This window comes from Salmo salar, chromosome 22 (assembly GCF_965601325.2).
Source record: "Salmo salar chromosome 22, fSalSal1, whole genome shotgun sequence".
Classification (NCBI taxonomy): Eukaryota; Metazoa; Chordata; class Actinopteri; order Salmoniformes; family Salmonidae; genus Salmo; species Salmo salar.
In genome coordinates, this window is record NC_138312.1 from 25,798,310 (window position 1) to 25,820,112 (window position 21,803).

The window sequence follows — 21,803 nt, forward strand, 5'->3', positions numbered from 1 at the left end:
TCTGATTAGGCTTAGCCAGAGAGGTTGAATTTTTAATATATGATTCTTGGCTTAGCTACACCACAGCCTCTGCCAAAGCTGCAGCCCCCCCTGAAAAATCTGAATAAAAAATGTTAATACAATTAATACATTTTATTTTTTTAAACCCAAAAGTGGTCATTTTTCTTATTTTACCAGAGCTACATGTTTTTCTTTCTGTTTCATATTCACAGGACTCTCTTAAAGGGGTACACAGAAATACACCACCATGAGTAAGGAACTGTGAAAACTATGAAAATTATTAAAAATAAACCATACTTCATCTATAAAAAATTGTCACAGAAAATCGATGATTTGCAGTATGGATCAGATGAGATGGAGGTCATTACCAATAATAGGGAAATTGTAGATGTGCTGCAGAATTGTATATCCCATCAAGGGGTGCCATGGTTCAAAAAAGGTTGGGATCCAATGCACAATTGGTCAAAAGGTTTATGACGCTCCAAAGATATGGTCCGGTACTGTATTCTGTGGGGTGGAAATACAGTACCATTCGAAATACAGTAATTATTTCCCGCCACAAAATGTTCACACAATGCACCATAATTTATAGTATGCCGCAGTAAAACATTTGGGTATTTTACTGTTGATGATACCCTAAGTTACAGTATAAATTACAGTTTTCCATTAACTTGTACAGAACTTGAACTGACAGCATGGATCTGAAGGACATCTCTTCAACTTGAACCTACAACATGGTACAGGAAGCGCATGGCCCATCTCCTGTGTTCTGCTCCCCGGTGCTTCATCATAGTGCTTGTTAGCAGTGGATTAAAGACATGCTCTGGAACTTTGGTGACTAGTAAGTGTTTTTTAAACCTCACACTTTGGGCTGGATGTGTCAATGTGTAGTTCATACAGACATCATCTATGAGCAGAATTAAAAAAAATCTTAATTAGCCACGAAATCCCTAGTTTGAAAGCGACTGTTTACTGGAAGCTGTGCATCGCCATTTCCCCCCTCCTGGGCCAGCCTAGCAATTCGAGTTCCATCCAATAAGGTTCAGCCCTTCGCTATTTGAGTGACAGCTAGTGAGATGCACACACAGCAGAGTGAGAGAGAGAGCAATGACGTGGTGCACATATCTGCACATATGTGACATACAGTAAGTAGTACACCATTTAGGGGAACACTTTTGGCTTGTGAGCACTACTTTCAGAACTACTGGCTAAAAAGTATACAAAACTACTGGAGAATCTCTTTAAGAGGGCGTCTTAGAGTGTGTGCCAGGACGGTCAAGCCACACTCCACTCCTCAAGCATTGTCTATCAATCGGCTGCTGGGGAAGAGGAGAGTCTGACACACTTAGAGATAGCAAGGTAACCGCAGGCCACAGCCCCCTGCCTGCCCTCTGCTCCCTGTGGTGGGACTGATTGCTTGTCTCAATCATCCTTTCCACCCTCCCATCCCTTTCAACCTCTCTCTTCTTGCCTCTATCCACTCCTCTGTCTCTCTGTCTCTGGCGCCTCAACTCCTCTCACTTGTCTGCTCTGCTTGTGTGGGCCGTCAAATCAGCAGTCCTAACCTTGCCTGGAAAGGCTGGAAGTCCATACATTGAAATAGTAATTAATTATTCTGCACAAAATGAACCTATTAATTATTAGGCTATGTGTCTGGCTATGTTATTGTAGGACCCTCTTAGAAACATTAGTCCCAATTGAAGTGGCATAGGAGATGCTGCGGAACACGTAGCTTTCCTGAGTTCTGAGTGTGCTGCAGCACCACTGTTGGGCAATTGTGGACATGTGGTCCCAAGGTGACACAATTCGAGAGCTTGGGACTATAAGGTTATAATTGGCAAAATGTAATTATTGACATATCCTTGTTCTGTTCAATGTTCTCTACCTATGTAGTATTCTAAATACCCCAATTCATGTTATTAAGTACAAAAGAATACAAGACAAAAGTCGCTGTCACCAATCAAACCAATAAGGGTTTTGGAACTTTAAAGCCAATATCTCAGAATCATATTTTTGTAGATGTAACCTTATCAGCCCAAGCTCTCAAAGTTTTTTTTACTGGAGGCATCTGTTCTATATTGTGTCTGTGATGTAAGGCCTTACTGCTGGATGCATCCAAAGTAAAAACCTCTACATCAACAAACTTTTCATATCTGGCAGACATTCCTACTGTATATATAATGTATGTGCCCAAGACAAAGAGCTACGCTACAAGACAAATCATGCTATTAATGTGCTTCAAGTTGTACCTCAGGCATACAATTATGTTCCTGTAGCTTAAGTGTAAGCAATGAGATGTGATTGATGTGTTTTGAAAGTACACTTTGGGGATAGCATTTGGCAAATTGGCACTAAGCGTATTCTGTGCGGTACAGTAAGGAGTGTACATGAAAGCATACCTGAGGGATATAAGTGTGTTATATAAATGGGGGGTTATAACATAAACACTGGTAGCTACAAGGCTGAGTATGGCTCCAAAATGAGCTTTGTGATGTTTAATAGCTCACTAAATCATGCATTCGAGTGTTTGCTATTTGGGGCATCAGCCATTTGGAGACATTTTGGAGCAAGGCAACCCCTCTCTGTCCGTACAGGATACAGCTGAGTAGAGTTCAACTGCTGATTGAAATAGAAATGACCATGAAATGACAAGAGGGCCTAGTGATGGCAGGCCATCCGTGAAATTACATCAACAACTCCCTTATTGTAATTACATTTGGTTAAATGGGAAAGCAAAGTGGGGGTGTAATGCAATTAACATGTAATTGACATTCTGGCCGGGTTGATGCAAATCCATTTTGTTCACACTGTGGCCTCAACAATGTCTCAATGGATTTTCACCTATATTGCCTATCATAAGTAGCCCCTTGGATTTCTTCACATTTTATGTTGTTACAAAGTGGGATTAAAATAGATTTAATTGTCTATTTTTGTCAACGATCTACCCAAAATATTTTGTAGTGTCAAAGTGGAGTTTTGTTATCCTAAATTGTATTAACACTAACAAAAAGTACCTTGATTAGATAAGTATTCACCCCTTGAGCCAATACATGTTAGAAAGAGCTTTTGCAGCGATTACAGCTGTGAGTCTTCTTGGGTACCTGAATTATGCAATATTTGCCCATTATTCTTTTCTAAATTCCTCAAGCTCTGGCAAGGTGTTGGGGATGATGGCTAGACAGCAATTTCCAAGTCTTACCATATATTTTCAAGCAGATTTAAGTCAAATCGTTGCCACTCAGGAATATTCACTGTCTTCTTGGTAAGCAACTCCAGTGTATATGTGGCCTTGTGTTATAGGTCTGGTGTAAAGAAAACTGAAGCAGGTTTTCCTCTAGGATTTTGCATGTGCTTAGCTCCATCCGTTTATGTTAATCGGTCTTTGTCAGTCTTTGTCAATGTCAAGCATACCCATACCATGATACCGCCACCACACCATGCTTGAATTTAAGGTGGCAGTTACTCAGTGATGTGTTGGATTTTCTCCAAACATAAGGCCTAGCATTTAGGCCAAAAGGTGTATTCCTCTGCCATTACTTTTTTTCCAGTATTACTTTAGTGCCTTGTTGCATACAGGATGCATGTTTTGAAAGATTTTTATTCTGTATATTCCGATCCTATTCTTTTCACTCTGTCAATTATGTCATTATTGTGGAGTCACTACAATGTTGTTGATTCATTCTCAGTTTTCTCCCATTGAACTAGCTGTTTTAAAATCACCTCATGGTGAAATCCCTGAGCAGTTTCCTTCCTGTCCTGCATCTCAGTTCAGAAAGACAACTGTGTCTTTGATGTGTCTGGGTGGTTCAATACATAATCCATAGCATAATTATTAAATTGGCATGCTTAAATAAATATTAAGTGTCTGATGTGTTATTGTTACCCATCTACCAATCACTGCCCTTCTTTATGAGGCTTTGGAAGAGCTCTCTGGTCTTTGTAGTTGAATATGAGCTCGAAATTCAATACTTGACTGTGTGACCTTACAGATGTTGTGTGTAAACAGGGAAATCCTGTCAACCACTATTATTTCACACAGTGTGAGTCCATGTTACTTATTATGTGATTTGTTAAGCCATATTTTACTGCTGGACTAATTTAGGCTTGCCTAAACAAACGGTGTGAATACGACTATATTTTAGTTATATCATTTTTAGTAATTTGTAAAGATTTGTAGGATTTTCTTTTCACTTTGACATTGTCATATTTTGTATAAAGTGTAAGTACACAACATGGCCAAAGGTATGTGGACACCTGCTCGTCTAACATCTCATTCCAAAATCATGGGAATTGATATGAAGTTGGTCCCCCCTTTGCTGCTATAACAGCCTCCACTCTTCTGGGAAGGCTTTCCACTAGATGTTGGAACCTTGCTGCGGGGACTTGCTTCCATTCAGCCACAAAAGCATTAGTGAGGTCGGGCACTGATGTTGGGTGATTAGGCCTGGCTCGCAGTTTGTGCACGGGGGCATTGTCATGCTGAAAGAGAAAAGGGCCTTCCCCAAACTGTTGCCACAAAGTTGGAAGCACAGAATCGCTTAGAATGTTATTGTATGCTGTAGCTTTAAGATTTCCGTTCACTGGAACTAAGGGGCCTAGCCCGAATCACGAAAAACAGCCCCAGACAAGTATTCCTCCTCCACCAAAATGTACAGTTTGCACTATGAATTGGGGCAGGTAGCGTTCTCCTGGAATCCGCCAAACCCAGATCTGTCCATCGGACTGCCAGATGGTGAAGCGTGATTCATCACTTCAGAGAACGCGTTTCCAATGCTCCAGAGTCCAATGGCTCCGAGCTTTACACCACTCCAGCCAACGTTTGGCGTTGCGCATGGTGTGCGGCTGCACGCCCATGGAAACTCATTTCATGTAGCTCCCGATGAACAGTTCCAGTGCTGACGTTGTTTCCAGAGGCAGTTTAGAAATCGGTAGTAGGTGTTGCAATCGAGGACAGACGATTTTTACACGCTACGAGCTTCAGCACTCCCTGGTCCAATTCTGTGAGCTTATGTGTCCTAACACTTCAAGCTGAGCAGTTGTGCTCCTAGACGATTCCACAGCTCTTCAGTACGTGCCATTCTACAGACAATTTTTGTCTATGGAGATTGCATAGCTGTGTTTTATTTTTTTTTACCTTTGCTTAACTAGGCAAGTCAGTTAAGAACAAATACTTATTTACAATGACGGCCTAGGAACACTGGGTTAACTGCCTTGCTCAGTGGCAGAAGACAGATTTTTACGTTGTCAGCTTGGGGATACGATCTAGCAACCTGGCCTAACGCTCTAACCACTAGGCTACCTGCCGCCCCTGTGTGCTCGATGTTATACAGTGGCTCAAATAGCCGAATCCACTAATTTGAAGAGGTGTCCACATACTTTTGGACTTGTAGTGTATGTTAGGTCTAAATGTATAGTCCTACAGTAATAAACCTATTCTATACGTAACTATTGCAATACTGAGTATAAGGAATAAGGAAGCCAGAAAAATAAGTGCATATAGAGTGCATACAGGCAGGTAAAGTGATGGAGAGAATGTTTTATGACAGGTCATAATGTTTTATATTAAAAACATTCCTAATATTGAACTTTTAATAGGCTTTTGGAAATGTTTGTCCCTCTCACTGAGTAGCTAGCTGCTATCTGTGTTTTGGGGATCTTTCCACTTAAACCGCAACAACCACTTCGTTATTTGCTCATCACCATTAAAAGATTTCCAATAACTTGAGCTTGAGAAGCATCGTGAGATTGGCATTGGGGTGGTTTGTTGTTGTGCAACCAATCTATTCTGCAAAAACATTCGCTTTCCAAGTAATAACCGGATAATACAAACACTTGGCAAAAGTTGGGTAAGGGGAGGAAACAATTCAAATCAAAATACCAAACAAACCACATTTCCACACTGTTGTCCTAGTCTAACAAAACCATATTGTTTGTACGGTCATGGGGTTGAGAATATACTACATAGACTAAAGCTTTCAGAATGGTTCTAAAATGTGTTTTGAGAGTAATTTGGCTTTGCATTTCGTCCATGTTAATGTAGAAGTGTTTAGCAACATATTCTATTCTTATTTACAATAAAAGAGACTCCAAAAGGACACTATACATTTTTAACCATTTACAGTATTTCTATTGGGTACAAAATAATCTGAAACACAACCAAAACAAACAGCAAATGCATTCAACAAGTTTGTAGAGTGACAAGCTTAATGTAGTCATTGTGTGCTAGTAATATGAAACCAAGTACTTAACTTCTTACTACTTTAATACACAAGTGAATTTATACAAAAAATGTACAAAAATGTTTGTAATTTGTAGATGGTTCACCCAATATGGATGAAAGTACCCTCATATTAAAGCTGACAGCACTTTACCATCATTGTCATTGTATCATTTCATGTGTCACTGTCCCAATATTTTGAAGTTAACTATATAAGCTATAATTGCTACTGTGGAAGCTATCTATGAGCTACATAATTTCAATAGATCACCTGTCCTAATCAGCACTGCTGTGTTGTGGATGCTGCTGTGCTGTGGTATACTCAACTGAAAGTATCCTCCCTGCCTGATTTTTTTTATGCCTTTCTGACAGTCAGACACCCCACGGGCTCTGCTGGAGAGCCTACAGACGTACTCCAGCACTGACGTATGCAGCACACTACCTCATGCCCCACTGTGAGACACAGAGCTGCAGCACCATGCAGAGATCCACTCTAGTGGTCTTTTCACTGGCATTTCTGAGGACAGAGAGATATGCAGATGTCTACAGAAACTAACACTGTGGATAGATAGCCAAACAGACATGACTACTTTAGCCTATAACACATAACAGTAGACTTAGTCCTGGCCCTATCGATCCCTTTGCAAGTTGTCCCTGGGGCTGTGTATTCCTCACCACCACAACAGGATGATGTTCAATTGCATCTCTGGCTGCTCATCTGTAAAATGCATTTCATGTTGTGGTGTTTAATCTGGTTCCAGTAACTTCCTTTGAAACCTTTACAGATTTGTGTACAGGAGCTTACTGTGAAGCCAGCGGCCTCTGGGATTTAAGCAGCCCAAATACAGAGCCGGCCCAAGTAACACGCTATCAGGACGCTTAGAGAGCAATACCATAGACACAAAACCATGAGTACTGTATGTATGTGTGCATGTGTTTTTGGGTGAGTCAAGGGGAAGTCATGGGGGGAGTGATGGGGGAGCTAGTTTCACCATGGCAAATCAGATTAATATCATGTACAGTAGCCCTGGCTGGCTAGCCCCGTGTCAGTTGCTCAGAGCACGCTTTGATGAACCTCCCAATGGATGGCCTCCAGCATCCCTGGGTGGATTCACTCCGGTTATAGAGCCAGGCTATAGGTAGTGGGGAGTGGGGAAGGGGGAGACTGGAGGGGGAGGCAGTAGGAAAGAAAATCACAGTGCTGCTCCCTGCTGGAAAGGGACCAGTGCTGATGCAGTCTCCTCAGACTGTGTGTGCCTTCATGCTCAGCTCAATATGGCCTAGCCTCTGAGGCCAAGCACACATTATACAGAACACATTATCCCTGGGGGACGTCTTTGGTTAATGTGATTCAATAACACATAACACCAGACTTTCACTGAGCCAATGACTGTAAAACAAACCAGAAAGTGCCTTAGCAGGAGCACAGCTGCCTTAACCACCTTATCCTATATATTACTACTCTTTTGCAAGGATTTGTAAGTGAAATGTTGTAACTACTACTCTATAAAGCCTAAACAACACCATAGAAATCAATTCACTGTGTATATTTTGCAGCTTGTATTATGTAACTGGTGTTTTGTTTCAGTAAGGGTAAGGAAGGGTCATGTAATGTAGTACTCACGCTGCGCAATCTTGGCCAGGTGCAGCCGGTTGACCCAGGAGATCTTGCTGAGGGGGTTGGGGGTGTTGAAAACCACCATGAAGCTGACGGGACGTCCCGACCTGGAGGGGAATGCACACACACAAGTTAAAACAACTGACTCATGCTCTGTGGGGACCTCATCAAGACCGTTGTTCTACTGTCTACAGAAAGCAGCAGCTAAAAGCCCATCTGTGTTTTATGGGCCATTCACTGCACCGGAAAAGAGCCATAAGTGTAGGAATAATGGTATAGTGCTCCATAGAGCAAATCAGAGCAAATCAATAAAGACAAATACCACATACAAATGCTCTGCAAAAGGCCTGTTCCTTCTCAGTGACAGTCCACACAGAGCAAGGAAAAAGTTCCAGGTGCTATTTCAGACTTTCAAACTGAAATTCCAAAAATTCAAGTTCTCTTTAGGTCTACACAGTGTCATATAAGATAGGTCTATGGTCATTAGCTTCCCAAAACCAGGACACCGCTGCAGACTGGTCTATGGATGTATGTTTGGATACGCCATGGGATTGTGATATGGTTGGATTATGTGATTATGAAATTCTGGTCTGCTTTTTATTTGGAAGCTTAGTCGTATGTGACTATTCAATGCTGTAGGCCTATCTATTTTACACATGTTGTAAACAAACCCCCCTTCTGCATTAATAAAGACATACTGTAGATATTCTACTGTACTATAAGAATGCCTCCTCTCCTCTTGAGGTACTTCTGGGGACAGGATGACGAGGGGGAGAGGGAAAGGGAGGAGATGTCGAGACCTCTCCCTCAGCGTCAACAAAACAAAGGAACTGATTGTGGACTACAGGAGACAGACGAGGGAGCATACCCCCATCCTCATCGACGGGGCCACAGTGTATAGGGTCAAAAGCTTCAAGTTTCTCGACGTGCACTTCATTGAGGACCTGAAATGGTCTCACCAAACTGATACCCTGGTGAAGAACAGTGCCTCTACAATCTCAGACAGCTGAAGAAATTAAGGACCTCAGTCACCCGAGCCACGGACTGTTCACTTGGCTACTGTCTGACAGACAGTACAGGTGCATCAGTACCTAGACCAAGAGACTAAAAAACAGCTTCTATTGCCAAGCTATCAGACTGTTGAACAGCCATCACTAGCCATCTACCAGGTGATGCACACTACTCACACACACACAAGCTATCACACACCCACACACACACACACACACACACACACACACACACACACACACACACACACACACACACACACACACACACACACACACACACTCACTGTTGTCCCATGTTATAGAGACATTAAACCACTGAACATAGTGTATTCTCAACATAGCTCATTCTAATAGTTTAATTACACTGTTTATACACACCACACATTCATTTATATACTTGATTCTTGACATAGCTCACTCTAATATATCTACTGCTGTACATTTCCTTCTTAGTAAATCGTGTGTAAATTCATCCACTGTATATACTGTACGTATACCGTAAATTCCGGACTATAAGCCGCAACTTTTTCCCAGGCTTTGAACCTCGCGGCTTAAACAATGACGCGGCTAATATATGGATTTTTCCCGCTTTCAATTTCTTTTTTCCCAAAAAACACATTCTGTGACGTGCTCAGTTTTTTGGCGGCATGAAGCTTTCATTAGACCAATGAAATTGCCGAACGGGTTACGGTCAAACAACTTTTTTGTTTACTGTTTAGATTAAATCGAGCGCTCTCAAACTTCCCATCATTCTGATTACGGTAGTCATTTTGTCACCTCATCATGGCAAAGACACGGAGAAATTTATATGATGCAGCTTTCAAGTTGAAGGCGATTGATCTGGCTGTTGGAAAAGGAAATAGAGCTGCTGCACGGGAGCTTTGTCTTAATGAGTCGATGATAAGACGTTGGAAACAGCAGCATGAGGAATTGACTCATGCAAAAAGTGCAAAAAGACAACTAAAGCTTACTGCTAATTATAATTTTTTTGTTACAAGCCGTGTTTCGTTAAAGCCTATTTATTTTTGTTACAAGCCGTGTTTCGTTAAAGCCTATTTATTTTTGTTACAAGCCGTGTTTCGTTAAAGCCTGTGTAAAGTTCATTTGTTTCAATGTACCAGTAGGCACCTGCGGCTTATAGACATGTGCGGCTTATTTATGTTCAAAATATTTATTTCTTTTTAATTCAGTGGGTGCGGCTTATATTCAGGTGCGCTTAATAGTCCGGAAATTACGGTAGATTGCATTTGGATTACTGTTACAGTGCTATCTGGGTTGTTAATTACATTTGTTTCGACATTTCTTGATTTTTATTTAAAAGAAATATTATAACAATTTGTGTATTACATTTTACTGCATAGTTAGGAGCCAGTAACATAAGAATTTCTCTGCACCCGCTATAACATCTGCTAAACCTTGGATGCGATCAATAAACTTTGATTTGATTTGAAGGAGTAAGAGTCCTGTAACCACAGAGCCGTAACAAACAGCACATTTCACCTCCCCCTGTTTCAATCAGGATGGTGGAAGTGATGTAAAGGTCAGATGATACGGCATGCGCCGTTGGACCCTGAAGGTAGAGACGCCCAGATCAGATAAGAGAAGGGATGAGAGGGGAGCATGAACTGCTAACACACAAAGAAGGAGCCAGGGAGCTGGATTAACAGGCCAGAATCCCCACTCTGCCCCCCTGCTCCTCGCCCCTTGGCCCCCGACATGCCTCTTACACCCTGGGTAAAAGCTGACAGTTCTGGACCTGAATGTGGGAATAATGTGATCCTTGAACAGGGGGAGCTCAGTGTGGAACTTTTTAAAGGTCTTAGGCCTCCAGTAGTGGCTCAGCACTCTGAGATCAGCAGCTGTGATTGTGCTACCATGTTACCTCTCAACAATGGCACACAGTTTTACATTCACCAACTCCTCCTGCTGACACTCATCCTTGCAGTCTCTATGCAATACTTGTCTTAAATGTTAGTTTTTCCTCTGTTCTACATGAATAAACAAGGACACAGATACTACTTGCTTCAGGTTGAGTGATAAAAGATACAACAGCAGTACACATCCCCAGTGACTCGTATCTCTCTCTCTCTCTCTCTCTCTCAAATCTGCTTCTGTCATACCTGCCTGCTCAGACTGAGTGAGAGCGTGAGAAAAGAGGAGGACAGAAAGATGTGAGTAAGATCTCCAAATTATTTGACATGTTGAAAAAGTGGGGCTTTCACACAGAGATGTAATTCATACCCTTCACTGCTTAAATACAGCAGAAGCAATTTCCTGAAGAAAGAGAGAGATGAAGCAAGAGGGGAGGGAGAGGGGGAGAAAGATGAGAATGAAACTGGTCACTTCATCAGATTGCCAGGGAGGGTAATACTTGACGCTCACGCTGCTCCAAACATGCTAATCAGAGCAGACTTGGAGTCATCCCATCGCCTGATTGACAGGCGCAGTGCAGGTGTGCTGGTACACAAGCAGCATGAGGAAGTAGGCACGGGCATGATGGCGGAATAGAGTGGAGCAAGGACCCGGCCCACAGCCCAAACCCGGGCTGATGTATGGCTGCTGGTCACTGCTGAGGCACACATGTGTCATTAATGCACAAAGAGTGGACAGACACAGAGGTCCTGTGGGAGCATCAGTGTGCCTAGGCCAGACCTGGCTGGACGGGGAAAGTCACAACTTAGCTGCTCATTGCAAGGGGAGTGAATGATGCACGTGCCATGCAGCAAGTCAAAGGTCTTCTTTCCACACTTGGCTTATATATGTGTGTGTATAGCACCATTAAAGCAGCCATAGTTAAAGCAGATGTTAATGATGCGTTGTCACACGTACGGCGGTTCAGTAGAGATTCCCCTCACGTCCTCAGCTCAGTCTGTCCCTGCTCTGCGTGGAGGGATGGAGGGAAAGGAGGCTGTGATGTGCTGCTTGCTTGGAAACTCCCAGGATGACAGGAGGGGACCGACTCAGTAAAGGGGGACTCTGCTGTGGACCCACTCTCCCTCCACCACTCTCACAGAGACAGAGCAAGACTGTATATCAACCTGTGTGCATGATTGAGAATAGAGAGAAAACAAGAGAGAACAAAATAGAGAAAATAGAGAAAAGAGAGAAAGAAGGAGACAGAGAGAGAGACACAGAGAGCAAGATGCCAAGAGCAAGAGAGACACACAGAGAGAAAGAAAGAAAAAGAGAGAAAGAAAGAAAGAGATAGGTGTGCCCAGTCTACCCTCTGTTCTCTCCTGCAATCTGCTACCATTGCACCTTGGGTCGTGTCTGAATGGCTGAGGCACCCACCGCGCCAACTATCACCCCCCACACCCCACCAATCACTACCAAACCCAGCCCTAAGGCACTCTGCTGGCCCTGCCACCTCAACAGCCAGCCCTGCCGGCCAAGCAACCACCCAGCCTCCAGCAACAATTAGTCTGCTATCAGACCCTGCTCAGCTCTCTCTCTCTTTATTACTTTATCGCATGCCTCTCTTCACAATATACTATAACCATCACTACACTCTACACTGGAGTCCAGGTCTGTATAGTACTCTACTTGCTCAAAGCATTTCCCCCACTTTACATTGTAGAAACCTGCTTCTCTGTGTGGCAGAATGAGGTCTGTCAGCTGCTACAAACAGATAATGTTACACTATCTGATACAACCCACAGAGATGGGGTACGGGGGTCTTCCTCCCTGGTCCATGCTGCTGCTAATGACATTATCAATGGGACCAAGGGGATGTGGTACTCCTCAAAGGGGATGCTGGGACTTTCTTGTATGCATGACATCTGGCTCCACCAAACATCGAGAAAGCAGCTTGGGCCTGCAGGGGGGGGGGGGGGGGGGGGGGGGGGGTACCAATCTGCAGTGCTGTGCTGCTCAAGCTGTCACTTTAGGTTGGATGGGTACATTTAGGTCTTCACTGCTGTCACCCTGCCTTGCCCCGTTTATGTTATGGAGGTGGATCAAGGTCTCTTTCCCTCCCTGCTCATAATACTCCCCTCCTCCCCCTCTCATCCTCCACACACTAGCAGCCACAGCACGACTCCCACTCTAATCTGTCTTCATTCTCTATCCTCCTCCTCTACTCTCAGCTGAGTCCATAGCCACTTGAGCACATTACGATAAGCACATTCAGACTCATCACAGTGTGAGAGAATTATAGAAGCTCCCATTAAGGAGCCTTTAGATTTAGAATATCTAAAAATGACAAAATTACCTGTCAGTCAAAGACCACTTTATGTGTGTCCTTGAGCTGAACTACAATAGCTTTTTTAATTTTTTTTATTCTGTCCGAACAAATGAAAAACACACAATACTGGCTATACCTGTAATATGAATGGAACTCCATGAAAATAACATGGCTAATACTATCATTCCATTTGCGTTCTCAAGGAAGTGAATATGTGAACGATCAGTTAATGACCAATTGCGGTGCACACCTCTAATTTGCCAGCCAGCTGTGGCAGAGATGGGGTCAGGCTTTTAACACTGGCTGAGCGTAATGCCAGGTAATGTGCTCAGTGAGGTTAAGCGAACGCAACGTCAGGCTCCTGCATCATCGTAACGTTAGCGCCCAGGCACATTAAAATGTTTGTCACCGGCCATTCTCTTTTAGTGTTGAGTGTGATGGCCTGTTTTCCGAGTTATGGATGAGGCAATTTCTCCAGCAACCCATTTTGTGGAGTCAAGACGGCAGTGTAAAACAAGCCCTTGCAGTTCAATTTGTCGTCTTTAAATCGTAAAATCACACAAGTGTGAAGATAATGGATGAATTCCACACATTGGGTGGTACTACAGTATGACTTTAACACAAGGCCCAGTAATATTGATGTAATACTCACTTGTCTGGTCTCCCAGGCACCTGCAGGCGTAAGCGGCACTTGTTGGCACTCTGAAGCTGATCCTCCTTGATCCGAATGAGTCTCTGTAGAGCTAGACACCAGTCCTGGGCCACAGTCGTGTTCAGGTTCTATGATCCACAAACACACAAGAACATTCTGCTGTGACAAGAAAATATAGCTACAGTACATACTCCCATGTGCACAATATTCTTATATCCACTCCTACATGATGCACTTCTGTGTACATTCACAAGCTAACATTCATATCTCATGCTTACACTCACACCTTTATATTTATGGACAGTACTGACATAAACTCAGCAAAAAAAGAAACTTCCCTTTTTCAGGACCCTGTCTTTCAAAGATAATTCGTAAAAATCCAAATAACTTCACAGATCTTCATTGTAAAGGGTTTAAACACTGTTTCCCATGCTTGTTTAATGAACCATAAACAATTCATGAACATGCACCTGTGGAACGGTCGTTAAGACACTAACAGAATGGCAATAACAACTTCCCGAGTTACACCAGGAACGCACAATCCCTCCATCAGTGCTCAGACTGTCCGCAATAGGCTGAGAGGGGCTGGACTGAGGGCTTATAGGCCTGTTGTAAGGCAGGTCCTCACCAGACATCACCAGTAACAACATCGCCTATGGGCACAAACCCACCGTCGCTGGACCAGACAGGACTGGCAAAAAGTGCTCTTCACTGACGAGACGCGGTTTTGTCTCACCAGGGGTGATGGTTGGATTCAAGTTTATCGTCAAAGGAATGAGCGTTACACCGAGGCCTGTACTCTGGAGCGGGATCGATTTGGAGGTGGAGGGTCCATCATGGTCCGGGGCGGTGTGTCACAGCATCATCGGACTGAGCTTGTTGTCATTGCAGGCAATCTCAACGCTGTGCGTTACAGGGAAGACAACCTCCTCCCTCATGTGGTACCCTTCCTGCAGGCTCATCCTGACATGACCCTCCTGCATGACAATGCCACCAGCCATACTGCCCATTCTGTGCGTGATTTCCTGCAAGACAGGAATGTCAGTGTTCTGCCATGACCAGCGAAGAGCCCGGATCTCAATCCCATTGAGGACGTCTGGGACCTGTTGGATCGGAGGGTGAGGGCTAGGGCCATTCCCCCCAGAAATGTCCGGGAACTTGCAGGTGCCTTGGTGGAACAGTGGGGTAACATCTCACAGCAAGAACTGGCAAATCTGGTGCAGTCCATGAGGAGAAGATGCACTGCAGTACTTAATGCAGCTGGTGGCCACACCAGACACTGACTGTTACTTTTGATTTTGACCCCCCCTTTGTTCAGGAACACATTATTCCATTTCTGTTAGTCACATGTCTGTGGAACTTGTTCAGTTTATGTCTCAGTTGTTGAATCTTGTTATGTTCATACAAATATTTAGACATGTTAAGTTTGCTGAAAATAAACGGTGTTGACAGTGAGAGGACGTTTCTTTTTTTGCTGAGTTTACTTACACTCTCTATTAAAAGAACCCACCACCCCTTCCTCATAAAACTGCTTCGATTTATAGACCCTTTCATCAACCCACGGCAAAGCACTTTTATACCATCAAATACGTCATACACATTACATCTCCTACACCACTTTTACAGTTAAGTCCCTCCAGTCAAACAGTAAGAATCAAATAAATTGATGAAGTCAATGAGCCATGCAGAAGTATTTCCTATATTTGTTTGGTGGACATTTATAATATAACTGGGCTGAGTGTGAAAATCAGTAATATGGCGTAAAGCCCATTTTACTCCACCTTAAAAAAAATAGAGATCCAAAAGGCCACCTTTCCACTGAGAGGCTCTTTGGAAATTGCTGGAGTATACTGTGACTGTGTTATGGGTGTTGCTATATAGTAAGTAGTGGGGTGGGGTGTTGCTATATAGTAAGTAGTGGGGTGGGGTGTTGCTATATAGTAAGTATTAGGGTGGGGTGTTGCTATATAGTAAGTAGTGGGGTGGGGTGTTGCTATATAGTAAGTAGTGGGGTGGGGTGTTGTTATATAGTAAGTAGTGGGGTGGGGTGTTGCTATATAGTAAGTAGTGGGGTGGGGTGTTGCTATATAGTAAGTAGTGGGGTGGGGTGTTGCTATATAATAAGTAGTGGGGTGGGGTGTTGTTATATAATAAGTAGTGGGGTGGGGTGTTGTTATATAATAAGTAGTGGGGTGGGGTGTTGTTATATAATACGTAGTGGGGTGGGATGTTGCAATATAGTAAGTAGTGGGGTGGGGTGTTGCAATATAGTAAGTAGTTGGGTGGGGTGTTGCTATATAGTAAGTGGTGGGGTGGGGTGTTGTTATATAGTAAGTAGTGGGGTGGGGTGGTGTTATATAGTAAGTAGTGGGGTGGGGTGTTGCTATATAGTAAGTAGTTGGGTGGGGTGTTGCTATATAGTAAGTGGTGGGGTGGGGTGTTGTTATATAGTAAGTAGTGGGGTGGGGTGGTGTTATATAGTAAGTAGTGGGGTGGGGTGTTGCTATATAGTAAGTAGTGGGGTGGGGTGTTGCTATATAGTAAGTAGTGGGTTGTTGCTATATAGTAAGTAGTGGGGTGGGGTGTTGCTATATAGTAAGTAGTGGGGTGGGGTGTTGCTATATAGTAAGTGGTGGGGTGGGGTGTTGTTATATAGTAAGTAGTGGGGTGGGGTGGTGTTATATAGTAAGTAGTGGGGTGGGGTGTTGCTATATAGTAAGTAGTGGGGTGGGGTGTTGCTGTATAGTAAGTAGTGGGGTGGGATATTGTTATCTAGTAAGTAGTGGGATGGGGTGTTGCTATATAGTAAGTAGTGGGGTGGGGTGTTGTTATATAGTAAGTAGTGGGGTGGTGTTATCTAGTAAGTAGTGGGGTGGGGTGTTGTTATCTAGTAAGTAGTGGGGTGGGGTGTTGCTATATAGTAAGTAGTGGGGTGGGGTGTTGCTATATAATAAGTAGTGGGGTGGGGTGTTGCTATATAGTAAGTAGTGGGGTGGGGTGTTGCTATATAGTAAGTAGTGGGGTGGGGTGTTGCTATATAGTAAGAAGTGGGGTGGGGTGTTGCTATATAGTAAGTAGTGGGGTGAGGTGTTGTTATATAGTAAGAAGTGGGGTGGGGTGTTGCTATATAGTAAGTAGTGGGGTGGGGTGTTGTTATATAGTAAGTAGTGGGGTGGGGTGTTGCTATATAGTAAGTAGTGGGGTGGGGTGTTGCTATATAGTAAGTAGTGGGGTGGGGTGTTGTTAAATAGCAAGTAGTGGGGTGGGGTGTTGCTATATAGTAAGTAGTGGGGTGGGGTGTTGTTATATAATAAGTAGTGGGGTGGGGTGTTGTTATATAATAACTAGTGGGGTGGGGTGTTGTTATATAATAAGTAGTGGGGTGGGGTGTTGTTATATAATAAGTAGTGGGGTGGGGTGTTGTTATATAATAGGTAGTGGGGTGGGATGTTGCAATATAGTAAGTAGTGGGGTGGGGTGTTGCTATATAGTAAGTGGTGGGGTGGGGTGTTGTTATATAGTAAGTAGTGGGGTGGGGTGGTGTTATATAGTAAGTAGTGGGGTGGGGTGTTGCTATATAGTAAGTAGTGGGGTGGGGTGTTGCTATATAGTAAGTAGTGGGTTGTTGCTATATAGTAAGTAGTGGGGTGGGGTGTTGCTATATAGTAAGTAGTTGGGTGGGGTGTTGCTATATAGTAAGTAGTGGGGTGGGGTGTTGCTATATAGTAAGTAGTGGGGTGGGGTGTTGTTATATAGTAAGTAGTGGGGTGGGGTGGTGTTATATAGTAAGTAGTGGGGTGGGGTGTTGCTATATAGTAAGTAGTGGGGTGGGATATTGTTATCTAGTAAGTAGTGGGGTGGGGTGTTGTTATATAGTAAGTAGTGGGGTGGGGTGGTGTTATATAGTAAGTAGTGGGGTGGGGTGTTGCTATATAGTAAGTAGTGGGGTGGGGTGTTGCTGTATAGTCAGTAGTGGGGTGGGATATTGTTATCTAGTAAGTAGTGGGGTGGGGTGTTGCTATATAGTAAGTAGTGGGGTGGGGTGTTGCTATATAGTAAGTGGTGGGGTGGTGTTATATAGTAAGTAGTGGGGTGGGGTGTTGCTATATAGTAAGTGGTGGGGTGGTGTTATATTGTAAGTAGTGGGGTGGGATATTGTTATCTAGTAAGTAGTGGGGTGTTGCTATATAGTAAGTAGTGGGGTGGGGTGTTGTTATATAGTAAGTAGTGGGGTGGGGTGTTGCTATATAGTAAGTAGTGGGGTGGGGTGGGGTGTTGCTATATAGTAAGTAGTGGGGTGGGATATTGTTATCTAGTAAGTAGTGGGGTGGGGTGTTGTTATATAGTAAGTAGTGGGGTAGGGTGTTGCTATATAGTAAGTAGTGGGGTGGGATATTGTTATCTTGTAAGTAGTGGGGTGGGGTGTTGCTATATAGTAAGTAGTGGGTTGGGGTGTTGCTATATAGTAAGAAGTGGGGTGGGGTGTTGCTATATAGTAAGTAGTGGTTAGGGGTGTTGCTATATAGTAAGTAGTGGGTTGGGGTGTTGCTATATAGTAAGAAGTTGGGTGAGGTGTTGCTATATAGTAAGCAGTGGGTTGGGGTGTTGCTATATAGTAAGAAGTGGGGTGGGGTGTTGCTATATAGTAAGTGGTGGGGTGGGGTGTTGCTATATAGTAAGTAGTGGGGTGAGGTGTTGTTATATAGTAAGTAGTGGGGTGGGGTGTTGCTATATAGTAAGTAGTGGGGTGGGGTGTTGTTATATAGTAAGTAGTGGGGTGGGGTGTTGCTATATAGTAAGTAGTGGGGTGGGGTGTTGCTATATAGTAAGAAGTGGGGTGGGGTGTTGCTATATAGTAAGTAGTGGGGTGGGGTGTTGTTATATAGTAAGTAGTGGGGTGGGGTGTTGCTATATAGTAAGTAGTGGGGTGGGGTGTTGCTATATAGTAAGTAGTGGGGTGGGGTGTTGCCATATAATAAGTAGTGGGGTGGGGTGTTGTTATATAATAAGTAGTGGGGTGGGGTGTTGTTATATAATAAGTAGTGGGGTGGGGTGTTGTTATATAATACGTAGTGGGGTGGGATGTTGCAATATAGTAAGTAGTGGGGTGGGGTGTTGCTATATAGTAAGTGGTGGGGTGGGGTGTTGTTATATAGTAAGTAGTGGGGTGGGGTGGTGTTATATAGTAAGTAGTGGGGTGGGGTGTTGCTATATAGTAAGTAGTGGGGTGGGGTGTGGCTATATAGTAAGTAGTGGGTTGTTGCTATATAGTAAGAAGTGGGGTGGGGTGTTGCTATATAGTAAGTAGTGGGGTGGGGTGTTGTTATATAGTAAGAAGTGGGGTGGGGTGTTGCTATATAGTAAGTAGTGGGGTGGGGTGTTGCTATATAGTAAGTAGTGGGACGGGGTGTTGCTATATAGTAAGTAGTGGGGTGGGGTGTTGCTATATAGTAAGTAGTGGGGTGGGGTGTTGCCATATAATAAGTAGTGGGGTGGGGTGTTGTTATATAATAAGTAGTGGGGTGGGGTGTTGTTATATAGTAAGTAGTGGGGTGGGGTGTTGCTATATAGTAAGTAGTGGGGTGGGGTGTTGCCATATAATAAGTAGTGGGGTGGGGTGTTGTTATATAATAAGTAGTGGGGTGGGGTGTTGCTATATAGTAAGTAGTGGGATGGGGTGTTGCTATATAGTAAGTAGTGGGGTGGGGTGTTGCTATATAGTAAGTAGTGGGGTGGGGTGTTGCCATATAATAAGTAGTGGGGTGGGGTGTTGTTATATAATAAGTAGTGGGGTGGGGTGTTGTTATATAATAAGTAGTGGGGTGGGGTGTTGTTATATAATACGTAGTGGGGTGGGATGTTGCAATATAGTAAGTAGTGGGGTGGGGTGTTGCTATATAGTAAGTGGTGGGGTGGGGTGTTGTTATATAGTAAGTAGTGGGGTGGGGTGGTGTTATATAGTAAGTAGTGGGGTGGGGTGTTGCTATATAGTAAGTAGTGGGGTGGGGTGTTGCTATATAGTAAGTAGTGGGGTGGGGTGTTGTTATATAGTAAGTAGTGGGGTGGGGTGTTGCTATATAGTAAGTAGTGGGGTGGGGTGTTGCTATATAGTAAGTAGTGGCGTGGGGTGTTGTTATATAGCAAGTAGTGGGGTGGGGTGTTGCTATATAGTAAGTAGTGGGGTGGGGTGTTGTTATATAATAAGTAGTGGGGTGGGGTGTTGTTATATAATAACTAGTGGGGTGGGGTGTTGTTATATAATAAGTAGTGGGGTGGGGTGTTGTTATATAATAAGTAGTGGGGTGAGGTGTTGTTATATAGTAAGAAGTGGGGTGGGGTGTTGTTATATAATAAGTAGTGGGCTGGGGTGTTGTTATATAATACGTAGTGGGGTGGGATGTTGCAATATAGTAAGTAGTGGGGTGGGGTGTTGCTATATAGTAAGTGGTGGGGTGGGGTGTTGTTATATAGTAAGTAGTGGGTTGGGGTGGTGTTATATAGTAAGTAGTGGGGTGGGGTGTTGCTATATAGTAAGTAGTGGGGTGGGGTGTTGCTATATAGTAAGTAGTGGGGTGGGGTGTTGCAATATAGTAAATAGTGGGTTGTTGCTATATAGTAAGTAGTGGGGTGGGGTGTTGCTGTATAGTAAGTAGTGGGGTGGGATATTGTTATCTAGTATGTAGTGGGGTGTTGCTATATAGTAAGTAGTGGGGTGGGATATTGTTATCTAGTAAGTAGTGGGGTGGGGTGTTGTTATATAGTAGGGTAGTGGGGTGGGGTGTTGCTATATAGTAAGTAGTGGGGTGGGATATTGTTATCTTGTAAGTAGTGGGGTGGGGTGTTGTTATATAATAAGTAGTGGGGTGGGGTGGTGTTATATAGTAAGTAGTGGGGTGGGGTGTTGCTATATAGTAAGTAGTGGGGTGGGGTGTTGCTATTTAGTAAGTAGTGGGGTGGGGTGTTGCTATATAGTAAGTAGTGGGGTGGGGTGTTGCTATATAGTAAGTGGTGGGGTGGGGTGTTGTTATATAGTAAGTAGTGGGTGGGATATTGTTATCTAGTAAGTAGTGGGGTGGGGTGGTGCTATATAGTAAGTAGTGGGGTGGGGTGGTGTTATATAGTAAGTAGTGGGGTGGGGTGTTGCTATATAGTAAGTAGTGGGGTGGGATATTGTTATCTAGTAAGTAGTGGGGTGGGATATTGTTATCTAGTAAGTAGTGGGGTGGGATATTGTTATCTAGTAAGTAGTGGGGTGGGGTGTTGCTATATAGTAAGTGGTGGGGTGGTGTTATATTGTAAGTAGTGGGGTGGGATATTGTTATCTAGTAAGTAGTGGGGTGTTGCTATATAGTAAGTAGTGGGGTGGGGTGTTGTTATATAGTAAGTAGTGGGGTGGGATATTGTTATCTAGTAAGTAGTGGGGTGTTGCTATATAGTAAGTAGTGGGGTGGGATATAGTTATCTAGTAAGTAGTGGGGTGGGTTGTTGCTATATAGTAAGTAGTGGGGTGGGGTGTTGCTATATAGTAAGTAGTGGTGTGGGGTGTTGCTATATAGTAAGTGGTGGGGTGGGGTGTTGCTATATAGTAAGTGGTGGGGTGGGGTGTTGTTATATAGTAAGTAGTGGGGTGGGATATTGTTATCTAGTAAGTAGTGGGGTGGGGTGTTGCTATATAGTAAGTAGTGGGGTGGGGTGTTGCTATATAGTAAGTGGTGGGGTGGGGTGTTGTTATATAGTAAGTAGTGGGGTGGGATATTGTTATCTAGTAAGTAGTGGGGTGGGGTGGTGCTATATAGTAAGTAGTGGGGTGGGGTGGTGTTATATAGTAAGTAGTGGGGTGGGGTGTTGTTATATAATAGGTAGTGGGGTGGGGTGTTGTTATATAGTAAGTAGTGGGGTGGGGTGTTGCTATATAGTAAGTAGTGGGGTGGGGTGTTGTTATGTAGTAAGTAGTGATGTGGGGTGTTGTTATATAATAAGTAGTGGGGTGGGGTGTTGCTATATAGTAAGTAGTGGGGTGGGGTGTTGCAATATAGTAAATAGTGGGTTGTTGCTATATAGTAAGTAGTGGGGTGGGGTGTTGCTGTATAGTAAGTAGTGGGGTGGGATATTGTTATCTA

General features: G+C 43.6%; 1 protein-coding gene across 1 annotated transcript in view; it reads right to left on the bottom strand.

Moving 5' to 3' along the window:
- LOC106582977 (rho guanine nucleotide exchange factor 10-like protein) overlaps window positions 1–21,803 on the bottom strand; it is a 140,841-nt gene that overhangs the window by 85,285 nt on the left and 33,753 nt on the right. Inside the window, 2 exon segments of the mRNA XM_082967444.1 lie at window positions 7,842–7,942; window positions 13,684–13,811. Coding sequence (XP_082823570.1) covers window positions 7,842–7,942; window positions 13,684–13,811 — 229 coding nt within the window.